Here is a 26,728-nt window from a genome sequence, read left to right as displayed (position 1 = left end):
TTTCCGGGGCCCAGGCTGGCTTACACTTTATAGTTTCCCCTGAATTCGGACTACTAGGCAGAACTCTGTCTCACATTTGCCCAATTTAACTTTGCAGCTGCACGGAATCCTCGGAGCCAGCCAGCGGAAACTCAAATTCAAATCCAAATCTATTTCGAAACTTTCGCTTAATCAACAAGTTACATTCGCTTAGCCTTTGCCTCAGAAACTTGAGCCGCGCTCGCTCTGTCGCTCCCAAAAGCGGTTTAGGCCAAGAACTGGAATGGCAGGCGGTGCTCAAAGGAAATCGCAGATTGAAGGCAACGTCGCGGATTGAGGTGCCATTTTCCGGTGTTTTGATTTCGCTTTACCGGCCCGCAATGCGGCATTAATTTGCACAACTTGGGCCTCTCCTTCCGCTTCGATTTATGTTCGCTGCTCAAAGTCGCGGCGCGCCAGAGCAATGTGCTCTTAATAATTTATAATAATTTCCAAAACGACAAGAACCAATCGCGCAAAGGGAATTTAATTAAAGCATCACAAACATGGCAATGGAATGGATAACTGCAATGGACAAACGGTGAGTGGAATTTATGGCATACTTTTTAAGGCAGGCAAAGCCATTTAATTAGAGCGTAAATACCACCTGACTGAGCTTCAATTGAAATGAAAAACTTTCTTCCTAATTTGCCTAATAAGTTTTTAGCTCAAACCCAAAGTTTCGGGGCATCAAATTGAATTCTTTCTCGAGTGCTGCACAGTTTCTTAAATTTTTCAGACACATTTTCGAGTCGAGTGCACAAGCTGCTTTCCTCTTGTTTTCCCTGGGAAAACACGTACACACATGCACGTTAAATGAAAAGCCCGAAGTGGAGTACTAACAAAACAAGAACGAGGAGTCGAGCGAAACATTTTTAAATGTAACCGTCATGCTCTACACTCATTTGTCAAGAACCAACATCTGCGTCTCCACTCGATCTTCCTCCGTCATGTGGCTCATTGGGAAAAGGCCAATACGCACTGTGGACACGGCCTGCCACGAATTATTCGCTTTATTAAATCGCAATACCAATTCTCTGCCGCCATTGGGAAATCAATTATATCATTAGGCTTGAATTGGAAATCGAAACTAAGTGGGGGAGCAAGACAGGAAAATTAATGTTTAAAGAGGCGGAAGAATTTTAACATTCAAAACGTTTTGATAACAATTTGTAATCAACGAATTCTGCCAAAGTTTATATTTTGGCGTTTCTATGATAATTGAATTACAATTTTTAATTACTAATCGTTTGAGAGGTTTATCCTACAATTTGTCTATTTTATGACAGCATTTTATTGAGAATTATTGTAAAATACATGCTGTATTTATTTATTGAATTGAATACGTATTTCTTTCTTTTTCTTTGTGCACATGAAAAGTTTTTAATTTATAGGTATAAAGCGGTTTTTGCGGTTGCTTCATCCTGATGACAGCAATTTTTGTGGTTAGATTTCACGAACATTTAAATAATTTTGTTTATAAAGAAGGGAAAAATGAAGAAAAAATATATTATTCTGTTTTCTTTATGCAGCATTAAATTCAAGCCTGTTTGGTCATTTGACCAACAGTGTTTTTTCCTGAGTGTGTGAATCAATTTGCTCAAGCGTAAATGGTTGCGAATCAAGCACACATTTGTCCACACAAGGCCACTTGATGCAATCTGCTGGATTTTAGAGGGGGAATCACTGGATGATTGCCACCATAACCATTGAACGCACCGACTGCTCAGTTTTGCGACACGTTCTATTATTGCGGAGTGGTCTTATATTTCATTGCCGCTTTCCGAAAGGGCCACACCATCAATCACAGGGCAATCTCTTCAAATTTCATGCTCTGTCAACGCTTAAACGCTGCTGCCACAGACGGGGGGTCAGGGGTCAGCTGGGGCACTCATGTGACTGCGCGCAGCGGCGGCAAAAAAGAAAGGTCAAGTGGCAAGGGCTGAAAGCAAACTGTTTGCCCGGGGCAAATATTTGCAACTCGCTGCCTTTTGTTTGCCCCACTCGGAGGGGGAGCCACGCTGCACCAGGATGCAGGCAGCAGGCAGCAGGCAGCAGGGCGAACTAAAATAATAATCAGAGCCCTTTGCCAGATTACGTACGCCAGGCCGCGGTTTCCTAATGGCCCAGGCGCTTTTCCAAGTCATCCTGCGTTTAATACAAATGGCCTGGCACTCTGGCAAAAAGCCAGCAAAATAAATGATTTAATTTGGCCAGAATTAATGGCACCCAGCAGCAGCCCGAAGGGCAAGTCACGCAGCGGAATCGCTAGCTGGTAATGCGGCTTATCAAGAGCGATCTGGGCTTAAGGACACCTCGTCCTGCGAACACCTCGGATGCAAACGAAAAAGAATCCAATGAATCCTGCGAATCCAAGGTAATCGCTGTTCGCACAGCGCAAAGTGGCAAGGCCAGACAGCAATTGATATTGATGGCCTTCCGGCGGCAGTCGTCTTACTCACAAGTGCCGCCACACATTTATCATACGCCACGTGTGCCGATAGCAGCTTTAATGTAAGCCATGTATGTAGGGTGTATCCTTTAGGCTGACGAATCGCCGGCACGGCAATTACAAAATTCCAAAACTAAACTTTGGGGGCGTGCGTCTAAAAACCGCAAAAACCATTATAATAAACAACGAGCCTTGGGCTGGCGCGGCTGTCTAGGATGCGCCCCGACGCGCTTCCGGCTCTTTCGACCAACCTCCCTTGCCATCCCCTGCCCACAAAAGCACTTAGGACCCTACTGTTTGGTTAACGACAAGCCCAGAAACAGTTGGCGGCACCAGGAAGGCATCATCCCCCGGTTGGCGTTCCTCGGTCTCCCAAAATTGCCGCTTCTCCTGGCGAATGAATTATGTATGAGCCTGGCAAGACAGCCGCTCACCTCCAGCCAGCAGCCAGCCGAAAGTTGTTCAACGGCTGTGCCAAAAAGTAGACGTCTCGCTGCAAAAGTAGCCCTCAATGCAGATGATGCTCGGGCGAAGGCCAACTTGTGTTTCATTTCTGATTTGCAAGCTGCCTTTGTCTGCAAGCCGGAGCTCCCAGGTCACCCCTCCCCCTCTCATCCCTTCGCCCGGGCGCACCCATCCTCTCAGAATTTTACGGAATTTTTAATTAGGCGGAAGCTCAGCGAGGAGTCTTTAATGTGGGCGGTACTGATGGATTTATGGTGGGCTAAGGTTCCCTGGTAAAAACCAAAACTTTTTGTAGTCTGGCAACAAAATGGTTTGTTTTCTGGTAACTGTATACCTTTTAAAGCGAAAAACATTAGAACCTGCATATAGGAACTTTAGAAAACAGGTAAGGTTTCTCTGCGGGGATTAAATATATAAAAACCTTCAATAATATAACTTTGTAGTTCCCGTGCCAGAGCAAAACAGTCATTATTTTAGTAATAGAATAAAATGTTCATATAAAAAGCAAGAGGAAAATATTTCTTAAAGATTATTTAATATTTCAGGTTGACAAATAGAAACTTTCAGGAATTCTTGAGCGTTTATTAGGTCCCACAGCTAAACTTTTCTTTTTATGCAATTAGTTGATGCTCGGTCTTACCGCTCGGCCTTCCTCTTGTTTCCCTTCCTCCCATTTTCCTGGGTGGACTTCCGTTTCCTGCAGATCCTTGCCCGGAAGCTCTTATACTTATTTATTCATTTTTCAATTGACTCGCACACAGACAGAGCGGGCAGAAAAAATAGAATTAGCATATTTAATGCGCGCACAAACCAGGCACAAATGACAGTGGAATTTTTAATTTGAGTTTATTGTTGAACTAATACTTTCCCTTGCCTTCCCATCTAGTCTCTTTTTATTCGGTTTATGGCCTTGTCCGACGTCCAAAAATAGAACAAATCCAAGTGCAGAGCTTTGCATTGAGTCAGTAAATTAAAATGCAAAATTCTCGTTATATTTCTTTTTTGATTTCACTCTGCTTTATTGCTGTCTATTGTGCGGCTATGGCAAATACGCAGAACTTACTACCCAAGGACTTCTACACTTCATTCACTAGTAACAATTAAAAAAAGTAGTATTTATCTGTGAGCTGTTGTTATTGTTGACCTGGTGATCTGAGTAATGGCCCTAATTTTGCTAATTAAAAATGGTTTAAGGCCAGGGCAGGAAAGTAAAATACATTTAATGGAGTGTATGACAAGCAAGGCAAATTATATTAATCCGCGTTTTATGTTCTGTATTACAAAGTATAAATAAATTATTGGTGGTTAGCTACATATGTACGTGAAAAACGAAATAATTGAATTAGTTTCTTTATTGCCAATATACATGATGTAAATATAGGCCATCAGCTTGGCAAGCCTGGTTGAACAATTTTTTGTAATTAATAAAAATGTACAAAGAAAAACATCTAACAAATAGTAGTACGAGTTGTTGGTATTTGGTTTGAATACTTTCGGGTGTAATTTTTTATGGCTTAAATAATAAAGATATGGCCTAATAAACATTTAATGAATGCAGCCCATTAAAATTGCATAAATTTAGTTAAAAAACACAAATATTTACTTTTTGTATGCTGAAACCAAAACAAACACGCCTGGTTTTTTATACAATTTATTCCCGTGACCAACCATTAACCAAAATATACATATTTGCAGTCCTTGCGACCGAAACCTGCGTGACGTGGAGCTCATTTCGTGCCGCCTGCGTCGCGTGGAGCCGCTGTGTCGCCTTCCGGGATCCGCGCTCCAGCAGTTGGCCATGTGCGGCTTCTACGAGGACCTGGAGAAGGGAGTGACACGTGAGTGTGGAGTGGCTTTGACAGTGGCTAACGGGGACCCAATCTATCATTTTTCATCCCCCCAGTTTTCCGCGCCGGAGAACAGGGCCGCTTTTGGTATGCAGTGCTCGGCGGATCGCTGGAGGTGCGATACCATGCCCATGCGGATGCCGACGGCAAGGTAAGTCCTGGTTAACACCAGTCAAAAGGATGAGGATGAGGATGAGGCGATGCTCTGCCAGACAATGCCGTGCTGAGCAATATAATTGATAGCGATTATACGGCATCCCCGCCGCGTTGCATATCCGATGTGCACGTTCAATATTCCGGGGATTTCGATTTCGACCAGGGGGAATAGGGGATTTCGAGTGGGGCGTGCCTGGCTGCGGTCTAAGCCCCCGTTTTATCCATCGATGCGCACAGCGGGCAAAAGGAACTGCTGACAACGATGAAAGGCCGGGCCTTCCCCTCCGAAGCCCCCATCGAATCATATCGGTTTGTGGCATTCCGTTTTTTCCGTTCCACTTTTTTTGCTGCCCTGCTTCTGGCATTGTGCTTGCCGCAGCAACATTAATTTCCGCCAGGATATTGGCCAGCAGTTTTTTCCAGCCCAGTGTTCCGAATGTGCAAGTACATATGTGGGCTGTATGCCGTACATGTGTAGCTCGCTCTGGCCGAGTTCATTTTGCAGCGGCCTGTTCAGAGAGGTGTCTGCTAATTGAAATGCTCCGAATTGGCCAGAGGGTCTGGTCGACCTCCTCGTGGTGCTCTCCTGGCCCGAGTGGCCAGTGGCAGCCATGGAAATTCGAGTATTTATGGTTAAGTGGTGCATGACAGTGGCTGTGGCATGCCCCACCTCAGCTTACTAATATGGTGACATCCCGGCACAGTATTCCTTTAAGGCAGGTCATTTAATTATGAGAAAATATCCTTTAATTCCCTCTTTCCGCCTCGCTTTTAGCTCCGTCGATGCAGGTTGCCCATGTCACATTTATCCGGATATTTCTTTTCCTTGCGAATAGTTTAGCTGTCCCTAAATATGTATCTCTTACTCGCATACTTGTTTCTCTTATTCTTATAAAGGATTGCAGGATTGAGGATTAAACTTTCTTTTTTTGTAGATAAAAGTATGGGCTAAGCTCCAAATTGTCATACGTTTTCACAGTTTAAGCTTTGAGACCCATTTGTAGGTAGTGAAAATATCAATGTTTAATATTTTTGTTTAAAGATGTTTTGTGTCCTAAGTACTGCTTAATCTCTACTAAAATTTTGAAGGAACCCTTTCCGATCGGGGACTTTCCATTCACCCCTGTTTACCCAAAGCGCTCGCTTCCTGTTGACATCTTTGTTGACCCGATTTCGCCGCCTCTATTTACTTTTGCATAATTTTTCCACCTGATTGGCTTTGGGAAAAGCCCCGAAATGGCACGGCCTGCGGCCAACCCTCCGCAATTGTACCATATACATTATTCAAGCGAACTCACATTGGTTTTGGGCCTTTGAAACCGCTTTTGACACTTCGTATGCCGAGTGGCGAGTGTTATGAATTTTCGTAGATGAGCGTGGCGTGCGACACGCAAAGCCCAATTTCCAGAGCCGGATAAACATATGCGGGTATCAGCTGAATGCCGAGAGTCAGTCCCTTGAAACAAAGAAGAGCCCTATCAATAGCCATGCAATTAATTTGGAGTGATGCGAGCTGCGAGCTGCGAGCTGCGAGCTGCGAGAGGTGAGTCTGCTCATCAAAAATAGAAGCCGCTTCTGGAAATTTATGTGAGAATGTGAGACACCGCCGGCTGCCATCTGGTGCGAGTTCCGTTTCGACTTGCTTGGCTTCCCCTTTGGCCCGGGGCTTATCTTCCGATCCAAGATCCAAGATCTACGATCACGTGATGAAGCCAATTTGGGACTAATGAAATGCGATGCCTGCCCGCCTTAAGTAGCAAAAACATCCGAAGCAGTTACAAATTGCAACTAATTCATAAATGTCTGGGGAGACCCTTGAAAAGCCAGAGCTCTGCGGGGCAGAGTCAAGCGTGGGCGTTGCACCTGCCGAGCGCCGTTATAATTGAATTTAATTTTGCAGTGGAATCTGCATTCGGGAATCTGCATCGCCCACCGCCCGCCACCCACGCCGCCCTCTGCCATTCGACCTTGCTGTGGGCGTGCATGTTACAAAGTATCTGCAAGATACCCACCTTTTTGCTCGAGCTCCAGCTCGTCTGGCTCGATTTCTTGTCTCCTGACCCGGCGACAGGGCCACGATTAATCTTTGTAAGGTGCTGTCGACGACGCCGCCGTGGCCGTAAACATTGCCGTATCCAATTAAAATGATTATATAATTATGGCCGGAACGCCCGGCCAGAAAAGCCATCAAACTAATGAAAATGCTCTGGAAACTGAAACTTAACCCACATGTAATTATGCATCATTAGGTGCAGGTACCTCATCCATCTATGGTATAGCTTCCTCCAGACCAGTTTCGGGGCCACGGCCACCCAGGGGCATCGATGTTCAAGTTCAGACACTTCGTAGGTGTTGCTTTCGGAGCGCAGTATTTGATCTGTGCGACCCGAGATTGGAGAAAGCAGCTCCATTGTTGGGTTTCCCGATAGATAAGTGGATGCGGCAGTGAAAACTTGAATAGAACACTCTGGATAAAGGGGAGCAGTAGCCGCAAAACCACAACTTAAATTGGTTTAAGCCATTTCCGCAGCAGGCACTTCGAAGCGGAAGCATTCAAGCCGTATATCTTCGAATCAAAGATACTCTCTGCTGACCTCATTCGAGCCGCTTGTGGCCCCGTTGGCCAGAACGTTTAATTAGCCAAAAACTCAACCATCTTGTCCAATTTTGATGGGAGTCATTTGCATACGACGGAATCACCTGGCCAAAGGTTCTGCAGACAGAGTTTACTGTTAAATCCAATCATTCTGGTGATTAAACCCAGATTCACACTGCCAGCCGGTAATTAGTGTTTTCAGAGAATATCTGTCAGATGCCAGAATTAGAATGAACGGAGATACTTGTCTGCCTGTCTGCTCGTCTACGGCGAAACAAAGCCACCGAGTCGAGTGTGGAGATAAACGAGGGCTGCTGCCACTTGAGACGGCAGTGACAACAATTTGTCGCTTTTCATTAAATCCGACGACACCCCCATGTGACCCGCCATAGCGACGATCTTCTGCCCCCCATTCCAGATTTCGGGATGTGTAAATATAAACATCCAGGGGGACGGAAGATCTGTGCTCTCGTTTGTGTTTGTTTTCTGTTTGGAATTGCTGTTGCCTTTCTGTCAAACAAGTTGGCGACGTCGGCAGCGAAGTTGCCCACATATGCGCTTGTGCGCGACCAGCGGAATGTATCTTTCGGATACTTTAGCGCTGCCACAGAAATTAATACGTGCCGAGCTCTCCAGCGGCGCACAACTCGATCGCTGGCTCGCTACCTCTACCCATATCGCTACCTTCACCTCTCTCCATATCTCAGACCATCCGTATCTGTGGCTCTGGCTGTTTCTGTGCGGAACCCGTGTATCTTCGGCAATTGAAGTTGGCGATGCCGCGAAAAGTGCGTGGGCTTCGCTGAAAGATTCGCGCGAGGGCGTCGTACGGCCTGGGTAAACAAAATATTCGCCATATCGAAGTAAACCAGTTAAATATCGGGTGTTTTGGCTGGCCGATGGCTAAACATGTAATCCACTCACAGGCCGCAGCCCGTTCCGAGTGCAGTTTTGAAATTGTTTATGCAATGTGCAATTGTGTTTAAAATTTATTACCTTCAAAGCGAAACAAAGCAAGGCAGGCGAAAAATACATTTCTTGCTTTTCGGCTGGTGATTCAACAGCTGCAGTGTGTGTAAACAAAACGGCAGCGAAACAAAGCCGCAATGCGGAGGAATTAAATTCAAGTAGATTTCATTCACTAAATCTGGCTGACTGCATGGATTGAAAAGGGAAAAACAGCGAATACTTTTCCGGTGCGTATTTGACTTTTTATTTGCCACACAGGGCTCTTATCTCCCTCCTGCGGTCTTATCTCCCTGCGGAGGACTGTTTTCCGAATCAGTTGGGTAAACCTGAAACCAGAATGGGTATACAACACAAAAGACGTCATTGTGGGTACTTGTAAATGAGTGGGCACGCACAGCACTTCCGGAATGATGAGTTAGGGTTCCCTCTGTCAACTCAGCCCGGCTCAGTTCATCTCTCTTCAGATCATCGTCGGAACCACAAATCGCATAAATCACGGCCCAATAAATGCGATTTGCATAATTGATTAAAATTATTTGCCAAATGCTGGGCAGCAGGTGAACCACTTATGCTAGCCAGACCATCCGGCCAGTCCGAATAATAAATACAAACACAAAAGGCAGAGCGGATCGTAGCTGAGTAGCCATTGAGTTGATTGATGGTGCTACAGGTTAGCCAAGAGCCAATAAAATGCATAAATGAATACCCAAGGAGGGCGGGCGCCGGGCGGCATCGCCATAATAAATGCAGATGAAGATGAAAGATTGATAATGCCCGGTGGGGGGAGTAGCTGGTGGATAGCCACCGATGAGGACGTGGCCCAAAGTCGATGAGAAATACGTATTGAGATTTATGTTTATCGGGGCCTTTCCCGGGCAAATTTGTTTGCAGCAACTTAATTGGGCCCCCGTCTATACAACCTTGCTAAAGGTCACAAGGCGGATGACTGCACATTTTCCTCAGCCTCAACCCCTTCGAGCAAATGGCCCTGCTCTTCTGTGGCCCCCGACCATCTCATCCGCCGCATCCCGTCGCTCAAATACTAATAACGCTCGTGTTTTTATACTTTTTATGGATCAATAAGTTTGGCCGGCGTGCCACGGAGCGGCATCAACGAGGGAACTCCTTCTCCCGAGATCAAGGTGCTTTTAATAATCTTTAATAGCCTGGGCAGAGCGCGTACGAGTGGGCGGTTAAAAAGCAGTCTTCTGGGCCCATAAACAAATATGTTTGTGTGAGCACACACACTCATAGGCTCATATTATGACATTAATCAGTATAAAAGTGGTTTTTATTAATTTAGCAGAGCCCGGGGATGGGAGCTTTTAGTTCAAGGCAATTATCCCCTTCCAGGTATCGCCAGTCATTTGAGCAATTTAAAGTTTTCTCACTCGCTAAAAAGTTTGCATTCCCATGAAAAAAGTTTGTAATTAAATAAGTTTATAATGGCAAATTAAGCGAAAAAATGCAGTTTCATCGTGCGAGTTTTCCCATTAATAAGTTAAAAATAATTCAATTAGCATACACTCACAGCTGAGTGAACACGCGCCATTTGAAATGAGGGATTTCTTATCTTTTCCACCCTCGATATCTCCCTCCAATGGTTCATTAGATAAGCCTGAACATCGATTCGCGGAAAGCCTTTGTTCGCTTCGAGAAATATTCTCAAATTATGCAAATAACCTGCTGATAAGGTGCCAGCAGATACATACTCTCAAACAAACAAGTATACGAGTATAGCGAAAATCAAATATGAGATACAAACGAATTACGGCCCAGCGAGGGGAGAGTTTGAGCGGAGGTACGTGCTTGTCATAAAATCGTTCGCGTTAAAAAATTCAAACGCGCCAAATATGAAAAATCGCCTACACTGTATGTAAAATCTGTAGGAACGATGTATGTGGCAAGGTCAAGAAGATGGTATCTTGGAGATCATACGAAATCTACACTATTTTATCTTTTGTACAGGTTATTAGTATATTTCTGTTCTGACAATAGAATAAAACATATATAAGGCTAGGCAATAAGATTCGATATTAGAGATGATTGGAAATGTAAAGAAAAAGGAAAAGCTCTTATTGAGAATATCTGAATATCTGTTATTCAAACATTTGGAAGTGTTATTGTATTTACTTTTCGTATCTTACAGATATCATATAGACATTATAGGGTACGCAAAGGTACGACTTAAGACATTTACTTTCCCTCCTTTTTAGAATTTATCCATGCAGATGTACTGTATTTTTAGCTTTCGAAGCCTATAAACAGCAGAAGCAATGGGGAGAACACAACAGAAATCGGCAGCATGAAGTATGAGAACGTTTTTGCCGCTTGCCATGGCAATAAGCCTAATGGCAGCATTTGATGTCGATTACCATAAATAATATGCTGGAGAAGAAGACAAAACTCGGAGCACACGACTCGGCGGCAGACAGGAGGCGTGGAATTAGCCGAGTCGAGAATCAGAACGAGACTGCCACAAAAACAGAGACCCGACCTTGCCCCAGACACTTGTGGCGGCCCCAGTTCATAGCTGGCTGAGGAATGGTTCCCCACTTTTTGCTCATCGTAGTGGAAATGTGGAAATTAGAAGGCAAATTTTCCCTTGGTCTATGCCACTATGCCACTTGGGATCTCTCTTTATTTTTCGGCGCATAAAACTTTATGCAGCGAGCAAAATCAATATTTGCACAATGGAGAATTTCCAATTTGATTGCCTGGGGCTGGGATTCGAGTCGCTTCTGTTGCCTTTTTCACTTTCGCTTTTTATCAACAAATCGGGTTGAGTTCAGATTCGCGTGCGGAATTGAGTTAAACAATATTCTTATCGACTTTTTGTGCTCTGGGAAAAGTTTGCTCAGCATGCGTTTTGCCCAATTTACATTTCGGAGCGGAAAGTGGGTGGTTCTGGGGGTGTTTCGGGGCATTGTGGAGCTGTGGCGAAGGGAAAAGCCAAGTTGCCAAACCAACAAACCCACAGCCAGGCAGCCAAACAGCCACTTCAGCAGTGACAACTTCAAAAGGTTTTCATACACAATCATACTCTTTACCCTATTTCTCGACATGCCCATAAAGGGCAATCGAGATTTGCGGCTGTCGTCGCTGAAATCGCAGAGACCTAGTTAAACTTATTTTTGCTGCTGTGGGCCAAAACTAGATTGGCCAAAACGGGTAGCAGACAACAATTAATTTCCTTTTGAAAACACACTTGGTTTTCATTTGAGTGGAAATTTAAATGGATGCGTGGATACGAATTCATTTGAATAATTGATTTCTGCTACATTTTATTTAATCCATTTAAATTCTGTAGCCAGTCTGCCGTGATGAAACTGCAGTGGTTCGGTTTTGGCCAGGTCTTTGGGATGCATGTAAGACCATATATTCGAGTATTGATTTTTCTCCTGCCTTTGGGCCATGTGCTCCACGTTCTTAATGCCCGTACCGCATCATGTTTATGTGCTGAGGGCCCAATAAAATGTGTGTTAACGCCGCTCCGCCCACGGTTTTTGGAATGGAACACGCCTACGCCTAGACCACGGGCATGGGCATAATGAATAAGTATTATGCTGATGTTTTCCGGCCCATTTCCCTCCTTGGCCAGCCTTTCTTTTTATTGCCAGCTTTAATATTTCATTACAAATGGCTTTGTCATTTATTTGGCCCAAGCTCGGCTGCTCTACAACCTCCCCCTCGGTATTCACGGCACAAAAGGCAATTTTGGTTTAAAGTGCGTATACGCCACGTGGTGCCATCTGCCCGTGGATGGGCATATAAAACATATTCCCGGTGCTTTCGAGCGAGCGTTTTATCGCCCCTCGTAAAGGCGAAGCGCCGTGCTCCAGTTGCAGCAACATAAGTCAACATTTTTGCAACTTGGCCAGTGGTTCGAGTGACAATTTGTGTCATCTTGGCTGACGGACAGCCGGAGTACCAGGGGATCTCTCTCTCTTTTGACACATTGACCCAGCACTTGTCAGTGCATCGCGCCTCACATGGCTTTTTATGGCTTCCGCCGAAGACGACGATGCCGATGACGATTCTCAGATGAAACAAAGCCCTTGGCACACAATCAGCGGCGAATCAATATGAGGCGGCAGCTGCCAGGCAATCACGTCTCGAATATGTCAGCCCAGAAATTCAATCAGCCGGTTGTGATTGAAAAATCCTGCCAGAGGAATCCGCCATTGTCATCCTGTGACAAAATGGAACCCTGCCGGCTAATTATTTCTCCTGGGGCGGCTTTAATTGGAGTATGTTTTACGACTATACGATTGCGACACTCGGGCAACTTAAAGCCCATTACGATTTTATCATCTGGGTTATGACGATTATGGGTGGGAAAGGCACTGGTTATGGGCCTCCGTCCTGAGGGCTTCTCTCGTATTTGCTGTGTGTGTCTCTGTATTGACGAAGGGGATTTTCCCCAACTCTATTTGGCTTCCTATTGTGATTTACATAATACGCAGACGCAACATCAGTTTGTCACCCGACAGGAAATGCAGGAACCCGGCGCTGCTCACGATTTGTTTAGATTGCCCCGATATCCAGACACAAATAAAACTAATTTATTCAAGGCGTGCGCCTTCCGAACACATGTAGTCACACGGCCTGGAGGGGATCGGGCTGGGACTTCGCCCCCGCTCAGCCAGAATTTGCATTTGAAAGAGCTGTCTTCGGGGCCCAACACCTCGGCAGGGCAAACAATTAGTCGACTGTTTACAAGAAGTCCCCGAGATGCGACGCATCTGCAATTAGCCAGGCCGTCTCCCCGAAGACAGCAATCCGGCAACCCAGCAGAATCTGCGGCAACCACAGCAGCAGTCAGATGTCGACTTAGAGCAGACTTGGAGAACCCTCGAGCGCATTCCTCAAGAATCTGCATTGTGCGCCGCCTCGTCGGTTTATCCATTGTTTTTGCTTCTTGGGCCCTTCCCGCAGCTCTTTAGCTGCATTTAGATTTGCATTTTTATTTAGCGCATAAGTGCAGTCAGAGGAGGCAATCTAGTTTTTTCCGGTCGCTTCTTCGTTTCTTTTTGTGTGCTTCATTATGCCAAGAACGCCTCGCCTTGCATTATTTTTGTTTCCCATCTTAATGCGACTTTTTGTATACATAATAAAAACACTGTGACACATGTGGGCCGAGGCTGAGCTGCGCAAGGTCAAGCCGGAGGATTTAAATTCGAAGCGACATGGACGAATTGAATCCGTTGCTCACTTTCTCACACTCCACAGCCCCAGACTCCTGCTTAAATGTGGCACATATAAAAGTGTCGGTCGCACATGTAAGCCACACAGGAGCACTCACAGCATAAGACAATGACAGCCGAGGACACTCCCGGAGACAAGGACTCTTTCCTGTGCCAATAATGCCAGCAACTTGTGATAAGTGATGCACAAGGTCAATATTGCCTCGCTGGCGCTTTCTCCGCTTCCTGCAATTGGAGAAAATAAATCCGCCATAATCGCGTTAGAGTTTCCCCCACCCTGCACCACGAGAAATAGAGAATTACCCCCGACAAATGCACATCCTAATCGGCTTATACCCCTTTGCAGCGCGACCCGGGGAGCGGTTAACCGTAGGCTTAACCGGAGCGATAAGCACACACATTAGAAACAGAATGCCGTTATCCATAATGTGTTCCTTGTTAAATTATTACACTTACAATCATTTCTTTGGACTAAATTAATTCAAAGGTCTTTCTTAGCCGACGGAAACTAAGTTAACTAAGTTAGTAAGCTAAAAGCTTTTACACATAAATCAAGCTCCAAGCCCCCTGCTGCTATACCTCGCTAATATAATCTCAACTTTTTGTTTAAAGTAAATGATAAGATAATATAATAATTAATTTATATTAAAGGTTTCCTTATCACACGAACATCACTGCTGAGTAGCTAAAACAGGTTGCAAATTAAATAAGAAAGCATAAGAAAATCAACATTACTACTTTCTCCCATAACTTCCTATTCAGTGCACATTTCATTACCATTATTCCAGTTGACCTCAACTCGTTTCACCCATTTCTAGTAGAGTGTATGGGTATATTATATTCGTCGAAAAGGGTATAGCAAGTGAAAGGAATCGTTGCCGACCTCAAAAGTATATTTATGCTTTATCAAGATGACCAGCCGAATCGAACTACCACGTCCGACTGGCCGTCAATCCGAATTTGGGGATAGGTATGCAGATTCTAGAGATTCTTTCGCAGCGCAAGCTTCGTTTTCAAAGATTTTGTAAATATCTAAATGGTATTTTGCTTATTAATACCTAAATACCTATCCTCACATTTTACAACTATGACCATTTATTTCAGTTTTTGACAAAATATTGTAATCTCCGCTCTTAGTTCTAGGAAATAGTTGCCTTTCTGCGTGCATATGTATCTCCTTCTCCCTTACGCTCTCTGCAGCTGAGTAACGCCCATAGCGCTCTTCCTTATTCGATTTATAATGCGTGATAATACCAGATGCGAATTTTTGCCTATGTCCACGAACACTCGTGCTGTGAAGCGTCCAGAGAACGGTTTAACGTCTCTTAGAAGGCGCTCTTAGAACGCTCCTTAGAAAGTGACTAGCGTTATCGCCGCGTCTGTAATCGTGACTGCCTCCAAAAATGTGCACAGTCATGCTTATATTGAGAATCGCGAAATGTATCGACCAATGTTTATGTGCTCTCGTGCCAGTGCGTTGTTGACAACCCCTATAAAAAGTGCCCCAACTTGTTGTGGTGATCAGTAAATCGTCGTATGTCGAGCACGACGGACGAGAAACGGGAATTAGCTTTACAAGCAAAATGATTGTTTTAATTTACTTGGTGCTGGCGATCTCATCGCTCCTGGCCTACCTGTACCACCGCAACTTCAACTACTGGAAGCGGCGCGGAGTGGCCCACGATACCCCCCATCCTCTCTATGGAAATATGGTCGGGTTTCGGAAGGATCGCGTGATGCACGACTTCTTCTACGACTACTACAACAAGTACCGGAAGAGCGGAAACCCCTTCGTAGGCTTCTACTTCCTCCACAAGCCGGCGGCCTTTATCATAGACCCCAAGCTGGCCAAGAACATACTGATCAAGGACTTCTCCAACTTCGCCGACCGCGGGCAGTTCCACAACGATCGCGACGATCCGCTCACACAGCACCTGTTCAACCTGGATGGGAAGAAGTGGAAGGACATGCGCCAGCGGCTGTCGCCCACCTTCACCTCGGGCAAGATGAAGTACATGTTCCCCACGGTGATCAAGGTGTCCGAGGAGTTTGTCAAGGTGATGAATGAGCAGGTGCCCGACACCCAGAACGGAGCTGTCCTCGAGATTAAGGAACTGATGGCCAGGTTCACCACCGATGTTATTGGTACGTGTGCCTTCGGCATCGAGTGCAATACCCTCCGTAATCCCGTCAGCGATTTCCGCACCATGGGTCAGAAGGTGTTCACCGACCTACGTCATGGAAAGCTCATAACCATGTTCATGTTCAGTTTTCCCAATCTGGCTAGAAAGCTAAGAATGCGCATTATGCCCGAGGACGTGCATCAGTTCTTTATGCGTCTGGTAGAAGACACGATTGCCATCAGGGAGCAGGAGAACTTCAAGAGGAACGACTTCATGAACCTGCTCATCGAGCTGAAGCAGAAGGGTACTGTCACCCTGGAGAACGGAGAGGTGATCGAAGCCATGGACATCGGCGAGCTGGCCGCCCAGGTGTTTGTCTTCTATGTGGCAGGCTTTGAGACCTCCTCCTCGACCATGAGCTACTGCCTCTACGAGTTGGCCCAAAACCAGGACATTCAGGACCGGCTGAGGAGCGAAATCCAGACGGTGCTGGAGGAGCACGAGGGGAAGCTGACCTACGAGTCCATTAAGGCAATGCGCTACTTGAACCAAGTCATCTCAGGTTGGTTTACACATTTGAGTACCCCAAGGTGGTTTCCTAACCAATACCTATTCATATTTAGAGACCCTGAGGATGTACACTTTGGTGCCTCACCTGGAGCGAAAGGCTCTCAACGACTACGTGGTGCCGGGTAATCCCAAGTTCGTGATCGAGAAGGGCACTCAGGTCCTGATTCCTGCCTGTGCCTACCATCGCGACGAGGATCTGTACCCAGATCCCGAAACCTTCGATCCGGAACGCTTCTCTCCGGAGAAAGTGGCCAGCCGCGACTCCGTGGAGTGGCTGCCCTTCGGCGACGGACCGAGGAACTGCATCGGAATGCGGTTTGGCCAGATGCAGGCCCGCATCGGCCTGGCCCAGATCATCCGCCGGTTCAAGCTGTCCGTTTGCGACCAGACTGAGTTCCCACTGAAGTACACCCCCATGTCCATAGTGTTGGGGACCGTGGGAGGCATCCACTTGCGGATGGAGCGCATCTAAAATGCACTACCTGAGTGCTCTTGTATATATGGTTTAGTCACAAGTGATATATAAAATAGGGTAAGCATTATGTTTTAAAAGACTTGAAGTAACATTAGTGTGCATTATCTTTGACTGAACTCCACCTTTTATCAAACAAATACATATGTTTAACCAAATTAATGAATTTTACTACTACACATATAAATGATTAATGCTGTTTAGCCCTTCATTGGCGCTTTTGTTATTTTGTGTCCCGCAAATCGTTTAAAAATTAAATCAACTGAAAATCAATATTAATTCAAATAATATAGTGAATAACCTCACATTGTTATACCCGTTATTCGCATACTAGTAGGGTATATAAGACTCATCGGAATGTATCTACCAGGTAGAGAGAAACGTTTCCGACTCTGCCAGCGGTATTCATTCTTGATTGACTCGATTTAGCCATGCCCTATTACTATAACTAAAAGTTTAAATAATGTAATGGGTATCTGACGGTCGAGGCACTCGGCTGAAGCGTTTTCCTCGTTTTGTTTTTGATAATGTGTGATAAAAACCGATGCGCATTATGTGATCACACATCATCAACCGGTTTGTTTAACAACAATCTCGCTATCGCTTGTTTATATTTTTATTCACAAACACTCGCATGAAGTGTTTAAATACCTGGAACGCCCCTCACGAAGAGCCCAGCCTTATCGCTGTGTCTGTAATCATGACTTCCGAATACGTATTTGAATTGTCATGCTAATGTTTCCAATGGAGGAATATAGCGACAAGTGCTTAAACCCAATTAAAAGTGCCCCAACTCGTTGTGCTAGTCAGTAAATCGACTTAGGTCGAGTACGACGAATGAGAAACTGGAATCTGACTTTGAAAACAAAATGTTTGTTTTAATTTACTTGTTGCTCGCGATCTCAGTGCTGCTGCCTTACTTGTTCCACCGCAACTTGAACTACTGGAAGCGGCGCCCAGTGGCCCATGATGCACCTCATCCTCTCTCTCATCCTTACGCAGGACTTCTTCTTCGGCTACTACAATAAATATCGGAAGAGCGGAAACCCCTTCGTGGGCTTTTACTTCCTTCAAAGGCCGGCCGCCTTTATTATAGACCCGCAGTTGGCCAAGGACATACTGATCAAGGACTTTTCCAATTTCTCCGACCAAGGCCAGTTCCACAACGGTCGCGACGACCCGCTCACAGAGCACCTGCTCAACCTAAACGGCAAGAGGTGGAAGGACATGCATAGAGGGCATGAATATCGGCGAACTGGCCGCCAAAGCGTTTGTCTTCTATGTGGCCGGGTTCGAGACGTCCTCCTCCACCAAGAGCTACTGCCTCTAGGAGGGGCAAAACCAGGGCATTCAGGACAAGCTAAGGGACGAGATCCACAAGGTGTTGGAAGAGCACGAGGGGCAGCTGACCTACGAGTCCATTAGGGCAATGCGCTACTTGAACCAAGTCATCTTTGGTTGGTTTCTTCTTTTGAACTTCCCCCAGGAGACTAACCAACATACTCTTCAACAATGATATTCTGAGCTGCCCTTCGGCGACGGACCGAGGAACTGCATCGGAATGCGGTTTGGCCAGATGCAGGTCCACATCGGCCTGGCCCAGATCATCAGCCGGGTCAAGCTGTCCGTTTCCGACCAGACTGAGTTCCCATTGAAGTACTCCCCCATGAAGATGCTCTTGGGCACCGTGGGGCCATCCACTTGCGGATGGAGCGCGTCTAAAGTGTACTGTTTGTGTGCCATTGTACTAATCATAAGTGATATATATAAATTAGGATAAGTATTTTTTTGTTTAAGACTTGAAGTGACATTAGTGTGCATTGTGTGTGACTGAACTCAACCTCTAATTTAATAAAATTCGAATGCAGAACTGATAAAATTTATTTCATTACCGGGGATAAAAAGGGTAATGATGTTTAGCTCAATCCATCACCTGTGAGCATTACCATTGTTGTTTACTAACAGGCTGTTTTATTAAACCCACATTATTTAATCAACATTCCTAAATTGTGCAGTAAATAAAGGCTACTGTCTTTAATGAGATAAATGCCATTTGCTTACTGTTTAAATGTCTTATATGACTTCCATCAAGATGCTTTCACACCAATGGAGTTCCCATCAGGTTTGCTGGCTCATAAATGCGTTCGGGTTAGAGCAGTCCATCTTGTGGCAGCAAGCCACACGGTTCGCCACCTGGCTAGTCAAAGTGTTGTGGAAGTCAATGACTCTCCTCCCCCCAGCCGAGCTGGGTTAATTATTATTCCCAGGCGCTCCAATGTTTTGCATACCTCATATCTCGCACTCACACTCGTCGGTTGCTCAACCATCGCCGTGAAAACCCCAAATTAAAATATGGCAGTGAAGCATGCAACACGAGTCTGCTAATTGAAGTAAGCTCTGCCTGATTAGACATTATGTGCCCAGAGACAACGATAATGACGCAACCAGGTCTACAGAGTACACAGATGTCAATGCCTTCTGGAGGCAGTGGGATAACTTTTATATATTGTGGTATCAGAAGTTTCCACTTCAAGTGTTTGTGCTGTTATCACATAAGTAGCCGATTAAAAATAAAAAGAATATATTTCCGCAAACACGATAAGGTCTGACCTGGTTATCTTTAATTATAAACATTCGTTATCGAAAATTGGATTATTCCCAATTACGTTTACTATCAGGCAGCAACCAAGCCTTCAACTCTTTGCAATCTCTATCTTGAAAATGTAAACTCAAAATATTGTTGTAGCTCTCTAACAATAATAATATTCATTTATTCTGTTTAATACTAGTTTTGAAGCACCAAGATCAAAGAGGGCAATTTAAATATCTTATTTATCTCGGGAACTGTTTATGGCCCCAGTAATTTATTGTGTTTACGGATTGATTGAGTAATGTTTCCGGTCTAAGATATTAGCCAGCCGAACTAATTATTTTCCTGGCATAATACCTATTTCAAATTGTGAGTAGTTTTGAATACTTTGGAAATGCCAAGCTAAAAAAACACAAACCACAGAATCAACAGGCATATTATACAGATTTATAACCATCGAACATTATGTTCCAAATGCATCCCAAACTCCAAGCTTTCTTTTTTAATTATTCCAAGCGATAAATCTACTTTTGGGTCGCGCTGGAATGCAGCAAATAGGACAGTTTTCAGATGTTTTTCACGCTCTCTCGGATTAATAAAAGTCCGTAAACTTTTTAATTATGCAGGTAGGGAAATGTTTATCTAACGCCAGCGCCGCATGCAACGCGTGGAAATTGAGGCAAGTGCCCAAAGCTGGGAAAACCGAGGGCGTGTAAAATCCGCACTATAATGAGCACGACTCTAACGGCTATGCGAACCTGGGCATACTATGTAATCTGATAAAACTAATTATATCCTCCCCTGTTTATGTAGACTTTAATGATTATATCATCGCCCGGTGAATAAACCTTTTTCATGAACTGTTGCAGTGATTAAAAACAACAAACAATCGGGCTAATACCAATTAATAACTGATGACCTAATTTGCATAACTAATTAGACAAACAAACGCGTTCCCTGATTTATTTCGACACCTCAAACGATCAAAACAAACAGTTTGTGTGGATGATGTGTCTGAGATACTTTTGTATCTGGCGGATACACGCTGCCCGAGCATTGTGAGCAGTCATTGACTTGGTCTGCAGCTTGGCGCTTTACCTTCACTGTGGGAGGGCGAAATAAATTTAATTACTAGCCGGCAAGAAACAAATGTGGCTGAACAAAAACAAGTGCAGAAACCACCGACATAAAGCATAACTCGCATAAAAGTGTCAAGGTTGTTCAACCGGAACGCTGAACCATAAAGTATTTCGGAGATATTTAAAGCCGCAACCTTAAAGGTTGCTGTTTGGCTGTTGCCGCTGGATGGATGGTTGGAAACTTTCAAATCCCGTCCAGCGACAACATCTCATCTGAAATTCCATTAGCCCGGGCAGCATCAAAGCAAGTCGTTCGCACGGCCATCGCCCAAAGTTAAGTCCACATCCCTGTTTGCCCAACTGAATTGGCCAGAGTGCAACATCAACCGATGCAGCAGCAGCAGCAGCAGCACATCAGCAATTGCAGCTGCAACGGACGGAAGCGTGTTCATATGTGCGTAAAAAGTTTTTCAAGCGCGGCAGCGAACAAAACAAAAAGTCGGCATGGACGTGGGATAGTGGACACTTGGCCAAAAACAATGCCGTAGGTGCATGTGGCACGGCCGGGGATCGGGCTTAGGTTTCACTGCCACTGCAGCTATCGCTTCGCCGTGGCTGTGGACATGGATATGGATACGGATACGCGCATGTTCGTCGACATGGACATGGCCACGGTCTTGGCCCGGAGCTTTTGCGCTTTTGCGGATTAATTGCATGCGTCAAATGAAAGGAAGGGCTGTCATGTCAGCCAAATTGGGAAGTAAATCTCTTTCAGCCACTCAGCAAATTTTAAATGCCCTTTTTGGTCAACTAGGTCCAGAATAACTGATTTTTATGTAACCTCTGACTTGTTGGCATGCAGGCGTATTGCCACGATTTTTATTAAAATCCTTTAAAATTACGTTTCACAAACTTCCCCTTTGAGATCATTAAGTTCCCTCTCTCAGAAAGTCTGCCCGAGTTTTCCTGTTAACATGGCATGAATGTATTTCATACTTATAACGCCAGCTAAGATATGCCTACATTTAAAGTTGGGGAGAGCATGTTGCCTTCATTTCCAAGGTTTTCTTTTAAGTATGAACGTATGAACGTACACACAGCTTCGTTAAATTAAAATGTTTAAGTTTTCTTATAAATGTATAAACGTACAATAGGATGTCATTTGGTTTCTCATTTATGTTAGAATTTAGCAAGGGGAGCTCATTGACTTGTATGTTGCAACCACTGTGGTATGCTGCAAGTGTGCCTGCAGAGCCTAAGCAGAGCTATACCCTAAGTCAGCTTAATGACTGCTGCTCTTTTCAATACACAATTGAGACACTTTATAATGAAAAGAATTTCTTTACTAAGATATTTTAGGCTGTGACCAACTGCAATCCATGCTCAGCAGTATCACAAATCAAACCTAATTGTTCGATCCCAAATCTAATGACGAATATTTTGCGAATGCCTCTGATGACGTGGGACAGACATGGTCAACTGAGCTGTCACCGCACCCAATGCCCCAATTTGCCGGCGTTCTGTGCTGCTGTTGGCCACACTCCAGCAACCTGCAACAGCGAGTTGCACAAACGCTGGTGCACATGCAACAAACAGAGTCACCGCCGCTTCCGCTGATTTTTAGCTGTGGCTGCCGCCGCAGTCGGTTGGCTTCAACTTCAGTTTCAGTTGGCTTTGTGAGTCTCCGCCGCGCGGTTGGAAAATTCAAGGCGGTCCGGAATAGTTGACTACTAGACGCTAGTGTGGCACAGCCACCACATGGGGTTGGCAAATCGCTGAAAGAATGCCTAATTGAGAGCCGTCGTGACGCGCTTCCAGGTCGTTTTTCAATGGCAGCTGTGCAGCATGTGGAGTCCGGAATGTTTGCCATATTTTTGGCAGTGCGTGCCTTTTACCTTTTGCCTTAGTTAGTGGCAGGTCGCCAGTTTGACCTCACGTCTGCGACCTGCAATCGAAAGCAGCGGCGGCCAAAAAGACCAAACGAAACCGTCAACGATTCCATTTAATCCGGGTAACGTGTTTGCATATTTTTCGGTTTCTTTTTTTCTGGCTTGTTTTACATTTTTCAAATATCGCTCAGCCGAATTTGAATATGCACAACTGTCCGAAATCCGCAAAAAATATAAATAAATTGAAGTAACGCAGGGAGTGAGTGAGAGGCAGGCGCGAGAGACAAAGAGGGAACATGCTATTTCGTCGCAGTTGTACGTATAACGTGGAGCAATCAACGCGACATTATGCAAAGGTAAAACATTGCATCGCAAACCCCACATTTATGTAAAAGATCCAGTGGCGAAAACGCAAACGAAGTCGAGGAAAATGTACGTGCTCACCTGTGGTTATGGATATGTACCGAATCCACACTATCCGTAGATATAAGCTGGTGTTCCGCTCCAAAGCGATTGCCATGCCTCTGATAGGTTTATTATTTCAGCTTTTCAACACAGCAGCTGGGGTGTCAGTCGGAGAACATGGAGAGCATAAGTACTGGTCTCACAAAGTTGGCCTTTTATCCAAGTGATTTGCTGATTGGTTCCGATTTGAAAAACAGGGTAAAGATGGTGTTTTTCACTTTCATTTGCTGCATGAAAGTGAGTCTCAAATATGGCTTTTATAACAATCAATAGAAAATTCTGGGAGGTATTTCATAAATATTTAACTTAAAAGAAATGTGAATGTGTATGTACAAAGTGTTTGCAAAGGGCGTAGGGTAGCTGCAACAACTGTAAACTACTTAATTCAGCGTGGATTCTAGTAAAAAAGTTTCATCGTCCTTTTATAACATCCCTTTGATATACATTTCTTTCTTTATATAGTTAACTAGATTGGTGAATTAAGTGCTTATCCACTACCGTGCCCCATATCAATGGTATTGTTTTACACTTGGTAAATTTATAGGTCCGTGGGCTCAAATCGGTAAATTACATCACAGCCAACCGCCCACAGATACTCGCAGCCTCTGTCACTGGCAAACTCACAAAACACAAAGCTGGGCAGCTTTCCAAATATTATTGTTTGGGCGGCGAATTCAATTCAGTTCTGGCCGGCTTAAGGAAATTACAAAAGGGAAATGCTGGTGGACAAATTTCAGTCGCTTTTCACTTCCCGCCCGTCTCTTTCTGTCACCCAGCCGCCGTCCCTCTCTGTCGGCCTGCAGCCGTCTCTTTCTGTGTCTGTGGGTCAACTTTTAATGCTGCAATAAATTAGAAAGCAATCAAATTTAATGTGGGCTCGGTGAGGGGCAGAGGGGCGTTGGAAACACTCTTTTTGACGCTTGTCAAAAAACAAAAGCCGCAATAAATCAACGAGAAAAGCGAATGAGATTTGCGACTGTTTGGAGTTGGCCAGAAGAAAAGGTGGCACCGCAGCCCGCTGTAATTACACAGAGCGGGAATTAATTAAAGTATATTTTATGGTCTCCGTGCGGTGTAATAACTGTGCACACCACTGCCATGTATGTTGGCCCTGCCAGCTAATGCGAGTTTAACAATTTCTGCGGTCGCTCGCAAGTCTTGTTAAGCCAATTACACGGCAGGGCTCGGATTCCTGGAGTCTCGCAGTCTTGGGTTCTGGCTCCCAGTTCCGCAACCTTCGAAGTGGGGCTGCCAGGCCCTCGGGCCAAGAAACACAAAGTATCAAGAAGTAGGGCCCAGAACTCTGGTGGGAAAACAAACAATCTGAGCGCAGATGCAAAGGCGGCTGGGTAATTGAAAATGTCATTGCTGTGCTGCGGTTAGACGGCGTTTATTACTTCGGAGACAGTGAAAAGCACTGCTTTTCCTCTTTTTCTGCATTTCCCGCTTTCTTTTTGGGCGCTGCAGTGCTTCCCCGAGGTGGTTTTGCGGTAGAGGCGACAATGCAGCGATTACCGAGTTTTAGGCAAATGTTTGTCCCTGCCACCGCGAGCAAATTGCGGCCATTTGCGTTAATTGTGTAAGAAGCTATCTAAGAGCGGGAGTCGTAGTTATATATCACCGACTTAGGGATACCCTTGGATGAGCTTAACAATAAATTATAGAGAGAAAATGTGCATTCTCTTTTGGTAAACTATGCAGGAAACATTATTTCCTTAGTAAAAACCTACTGAAGGGAGCTACCTTGTAGTCCTCTATAAAACTTAAATTGATATAGTAAGCAGATAAAAATATAAATGTGTAATACTGTTTGTTTTGCTTTTGACCGTACTAAATCCTTAACAACATCTTTAAAAGTGATTTGAAGCTAAAGATAAGCTGTACTTTTACCTACAATACCCGGCTGTTCTTCTCAACCATCTGTTAAACTAAAAAAATCTCAAAACCATCGAAGTATGGGTGTTCAGATAATATGAAACAGCCCTAAAAGATAAAAAAATTGCCATTCAAAAATGTATCTATAAGTTATAAATCAAAACTTAAAGTATAACCTAGTTGTAAAAGACAAATTTTATGCATATTAAAATATTATTATTAGGAAATTCTAAATGTAGTTTTGCTTAATCAGTCTTATGTTGTGTAACAGAGAGATTAATTAACCCAAGTGAGTTCTTAAGCCCTGCCTAGCCTTTTAAGGTCGGCGACTGGAAGTTGGCAATATTTATTCTTAGTTTAGGATAAGAAAGTCACTTATTTCTCCATTCTATCGTAAGTGAGTGCTATACACCCCTGCAACCCCGGGGTGCCGGGTGTGAAAACACTAAAAACCGCATCTTAAGCGCTGTCTAACTGCTACTCTGGCCTTGTTTATTTGCAGAGCTCGGTCACCCTGTGCAACCTGGGCGTGGGCGCCACTTTCGGGGAGTCCGTACTGCACGACTTGCCGCGGGACAGCACCGTGGTGACGAAGACGACCTGCGAGCTGCTGCGCGTGGAGCAGCAGGACTTCCGTCTTATTTGGGAGGTGAGTTTAAGTTCACATTTAAGTGTAAGTTTCGCAGATCGATATTCGCCCCCAACCTGTCAAAGGAATCAATCCAGCTGCCTGCCTCTGTTCTGTCTTAATGAGCAGCTGCTGTGCATGAGTTGCCCAAATGATATGCAGAAATGTGCGGTATTCCTGCGTCATTGTCGAAAATATTTAATTAAAATTTCAATTAACATTTAATGAGGCTCGTAGGCTCATGGGCTCATGCCTTGAATGCTCGCAGGGCCCGGGACAGCTTTTTCCTAATGAAGTTCCTGGCCCTAAGCCCGAACACATGGCAAGCCATTTGGGCCTCCGGTGTTAAGTGCTTTGGCTCAGCCGCAGAGTGGGGAATCAAGCCACGTTTCTGCTCTGGCCTTAGTAGTTCTTTGTTTCGCCTACATGTATGTAGATAGCGGCATTAGAACGACATTACAATGTAATGACAGTCGTAGGTTTGCAATGTATCATTTATGCCCAGCTTGCATGTTGGCGCGCAGTTTGATGAAATGACAGGACTCGGGGGAAGGGTTAATTAATTGGAAAGGCTTGCCACTCAGGCGAACTGGTTGTTCAGATGGATTCGATTGGCTTAATTGCAATGGAATGCTTCGACCGGAAAAGGAATTATATTTGCATTCGGCTAGCCACAAGGCAGGAATGTGGCAAGCATCTTTTTGGCCCCAGTCAACCGCAACTTGGCTTACATATGCCAAAATGTAAATATTTGAGCGGCCCACAAAGGGTGCACTGAGCGAAGAAAATTCCAAATTAAATCAAGACCACATCTAGAGATTCTGGCAGCCAGACACTACTTCAATTTGATTGGGAACCCTCTCGGTAAGAGTGTTTCTGGACTTCATTCTATCTATTTCTGCCAGTGCCCGAATGCAAAACGGAATGTGAAAACTCGAAGACCCCACTAACAATGCCATTCAGCCGGGGGACCCAAAGTCAGTCCCGGAGGCTGCCACAAAAGGTATACATGAGAGTGGAATTAGTGAGGGACGTGTGTGTTTACCTTATTTGTTATGGGGAGGAGGAGGAGGAGAGGACGCACGGTGGCTCGTAGGAGGAGCAAACCTCAAATTGGGGCACATACTATTTTGCAACATTATACCGACATTGGCTTACCCCAAACGAATGGCAGCCCCAGTCGAACTGAGCGATAACAAAGTAGCTGCGACAGCAGGACCACCACACGTCACGTATACGCAGTGTGCAACAATGGAGAACGGGAATCGAGTGAAAGTGGATGTCGGATGCTGTAGATGCTCGGGATGCAGTGCCATAAAAATGTGAA

At 44.8% G+C, this 26,728-nt stretch overlaps 2 protein-coding genes across 6 annotated transcripts in view; both read left to right on the top strand.

Moving 5' to 3' along the window:
• The window catches only part of LOC108030126 (rap guanine nucleotide exchange factor 4), a 41,859-nt gene that overhangs the window by 1,460 nt on the left and 13,671 nt on the right, over positions 1 to 26,728 (top strand). For 2 of the 4 annotated variants that reach the window (XM_050887104.1, XM_017102830.3), the window contains exons 2-5: positions 98 to 559; positions 4,631 to 4,773; positions 4,839 to 4,933; positions 25,276 to 25,422. In XM_050887104.1, coding sequence (XP_050743061.1) covers positions 525 to 559; positions 4,631 to 4,773; positions 4,839 to 4,933; positions 25,276 to 25,422 — 420 coding nt within the window. In that variant the 5' untranslated portion in view covers positions 98 to 524. Of the gene's footprint in view, positions 1 to 97; positions 560 to 4,630; positions 4,774 to 4,838; positions 4,934 to 8,150; positions 8,731 to 22,609; positions 22,790 to 25,275; positions 25,423 to 26,728 lie in introns of those variants that run through there. The other 2 variants (XM_044092538.2, XM_044092537.2) reach the window with 2 other exon arrangements.
• On the top strand, positions 15,226 to 25,422 carry LOC108030125 (cytochrome P450 6a2). 2 transcript variants are annotated; one of them, XR_007763916.1, is made up of 3 exons: positions 15,226 to 16,395; positions 16,457 to 16,935; positions 25,276 to 25,422. XR_007763916.1 is itself a non-coding variant. In XM_017102829.3 (2 exons), the coding sequence occupies exons 1-2, from the start codon at positions 15,294 to 15,296 to the stop codon at positions 16,873 to 16,875; spliced, it is 1,521 nt and encodes a 506-aa protein (XP_016958318.1). In that variant the 5' UTR covers positions 15,226 to 15,293; the 3' UTR covers positions 16,876 to 17,180. The 2 variants fall into 2 exon arrangements, 1 of the variants encoding a protein (XP_016958318.1); XM_017102829.3 differs by lacking the exon at positions 25,276 to 25,422 and having other exon boundaries at positions 16,457 to 17,180.

The sequence above is a fragment of the Drosophila biarmipes genome, chromosome 2R, assembly GCF_025231255.1.
Source record: "Drosophila biarmipes strain raj3 chromosome 2R, RU_DBia_V1.1, whole genome shotgun sequence".
Taxonomy (NCBI): Eukaryota; Metazoa; Arthropoda; class Insecta; order Diptera; family Drosophilidae; genus Drosophila; species Drosophila biarmipes.
This window is presented reverse-complemented; position numbering and strand designations above follow the sequence as displayed.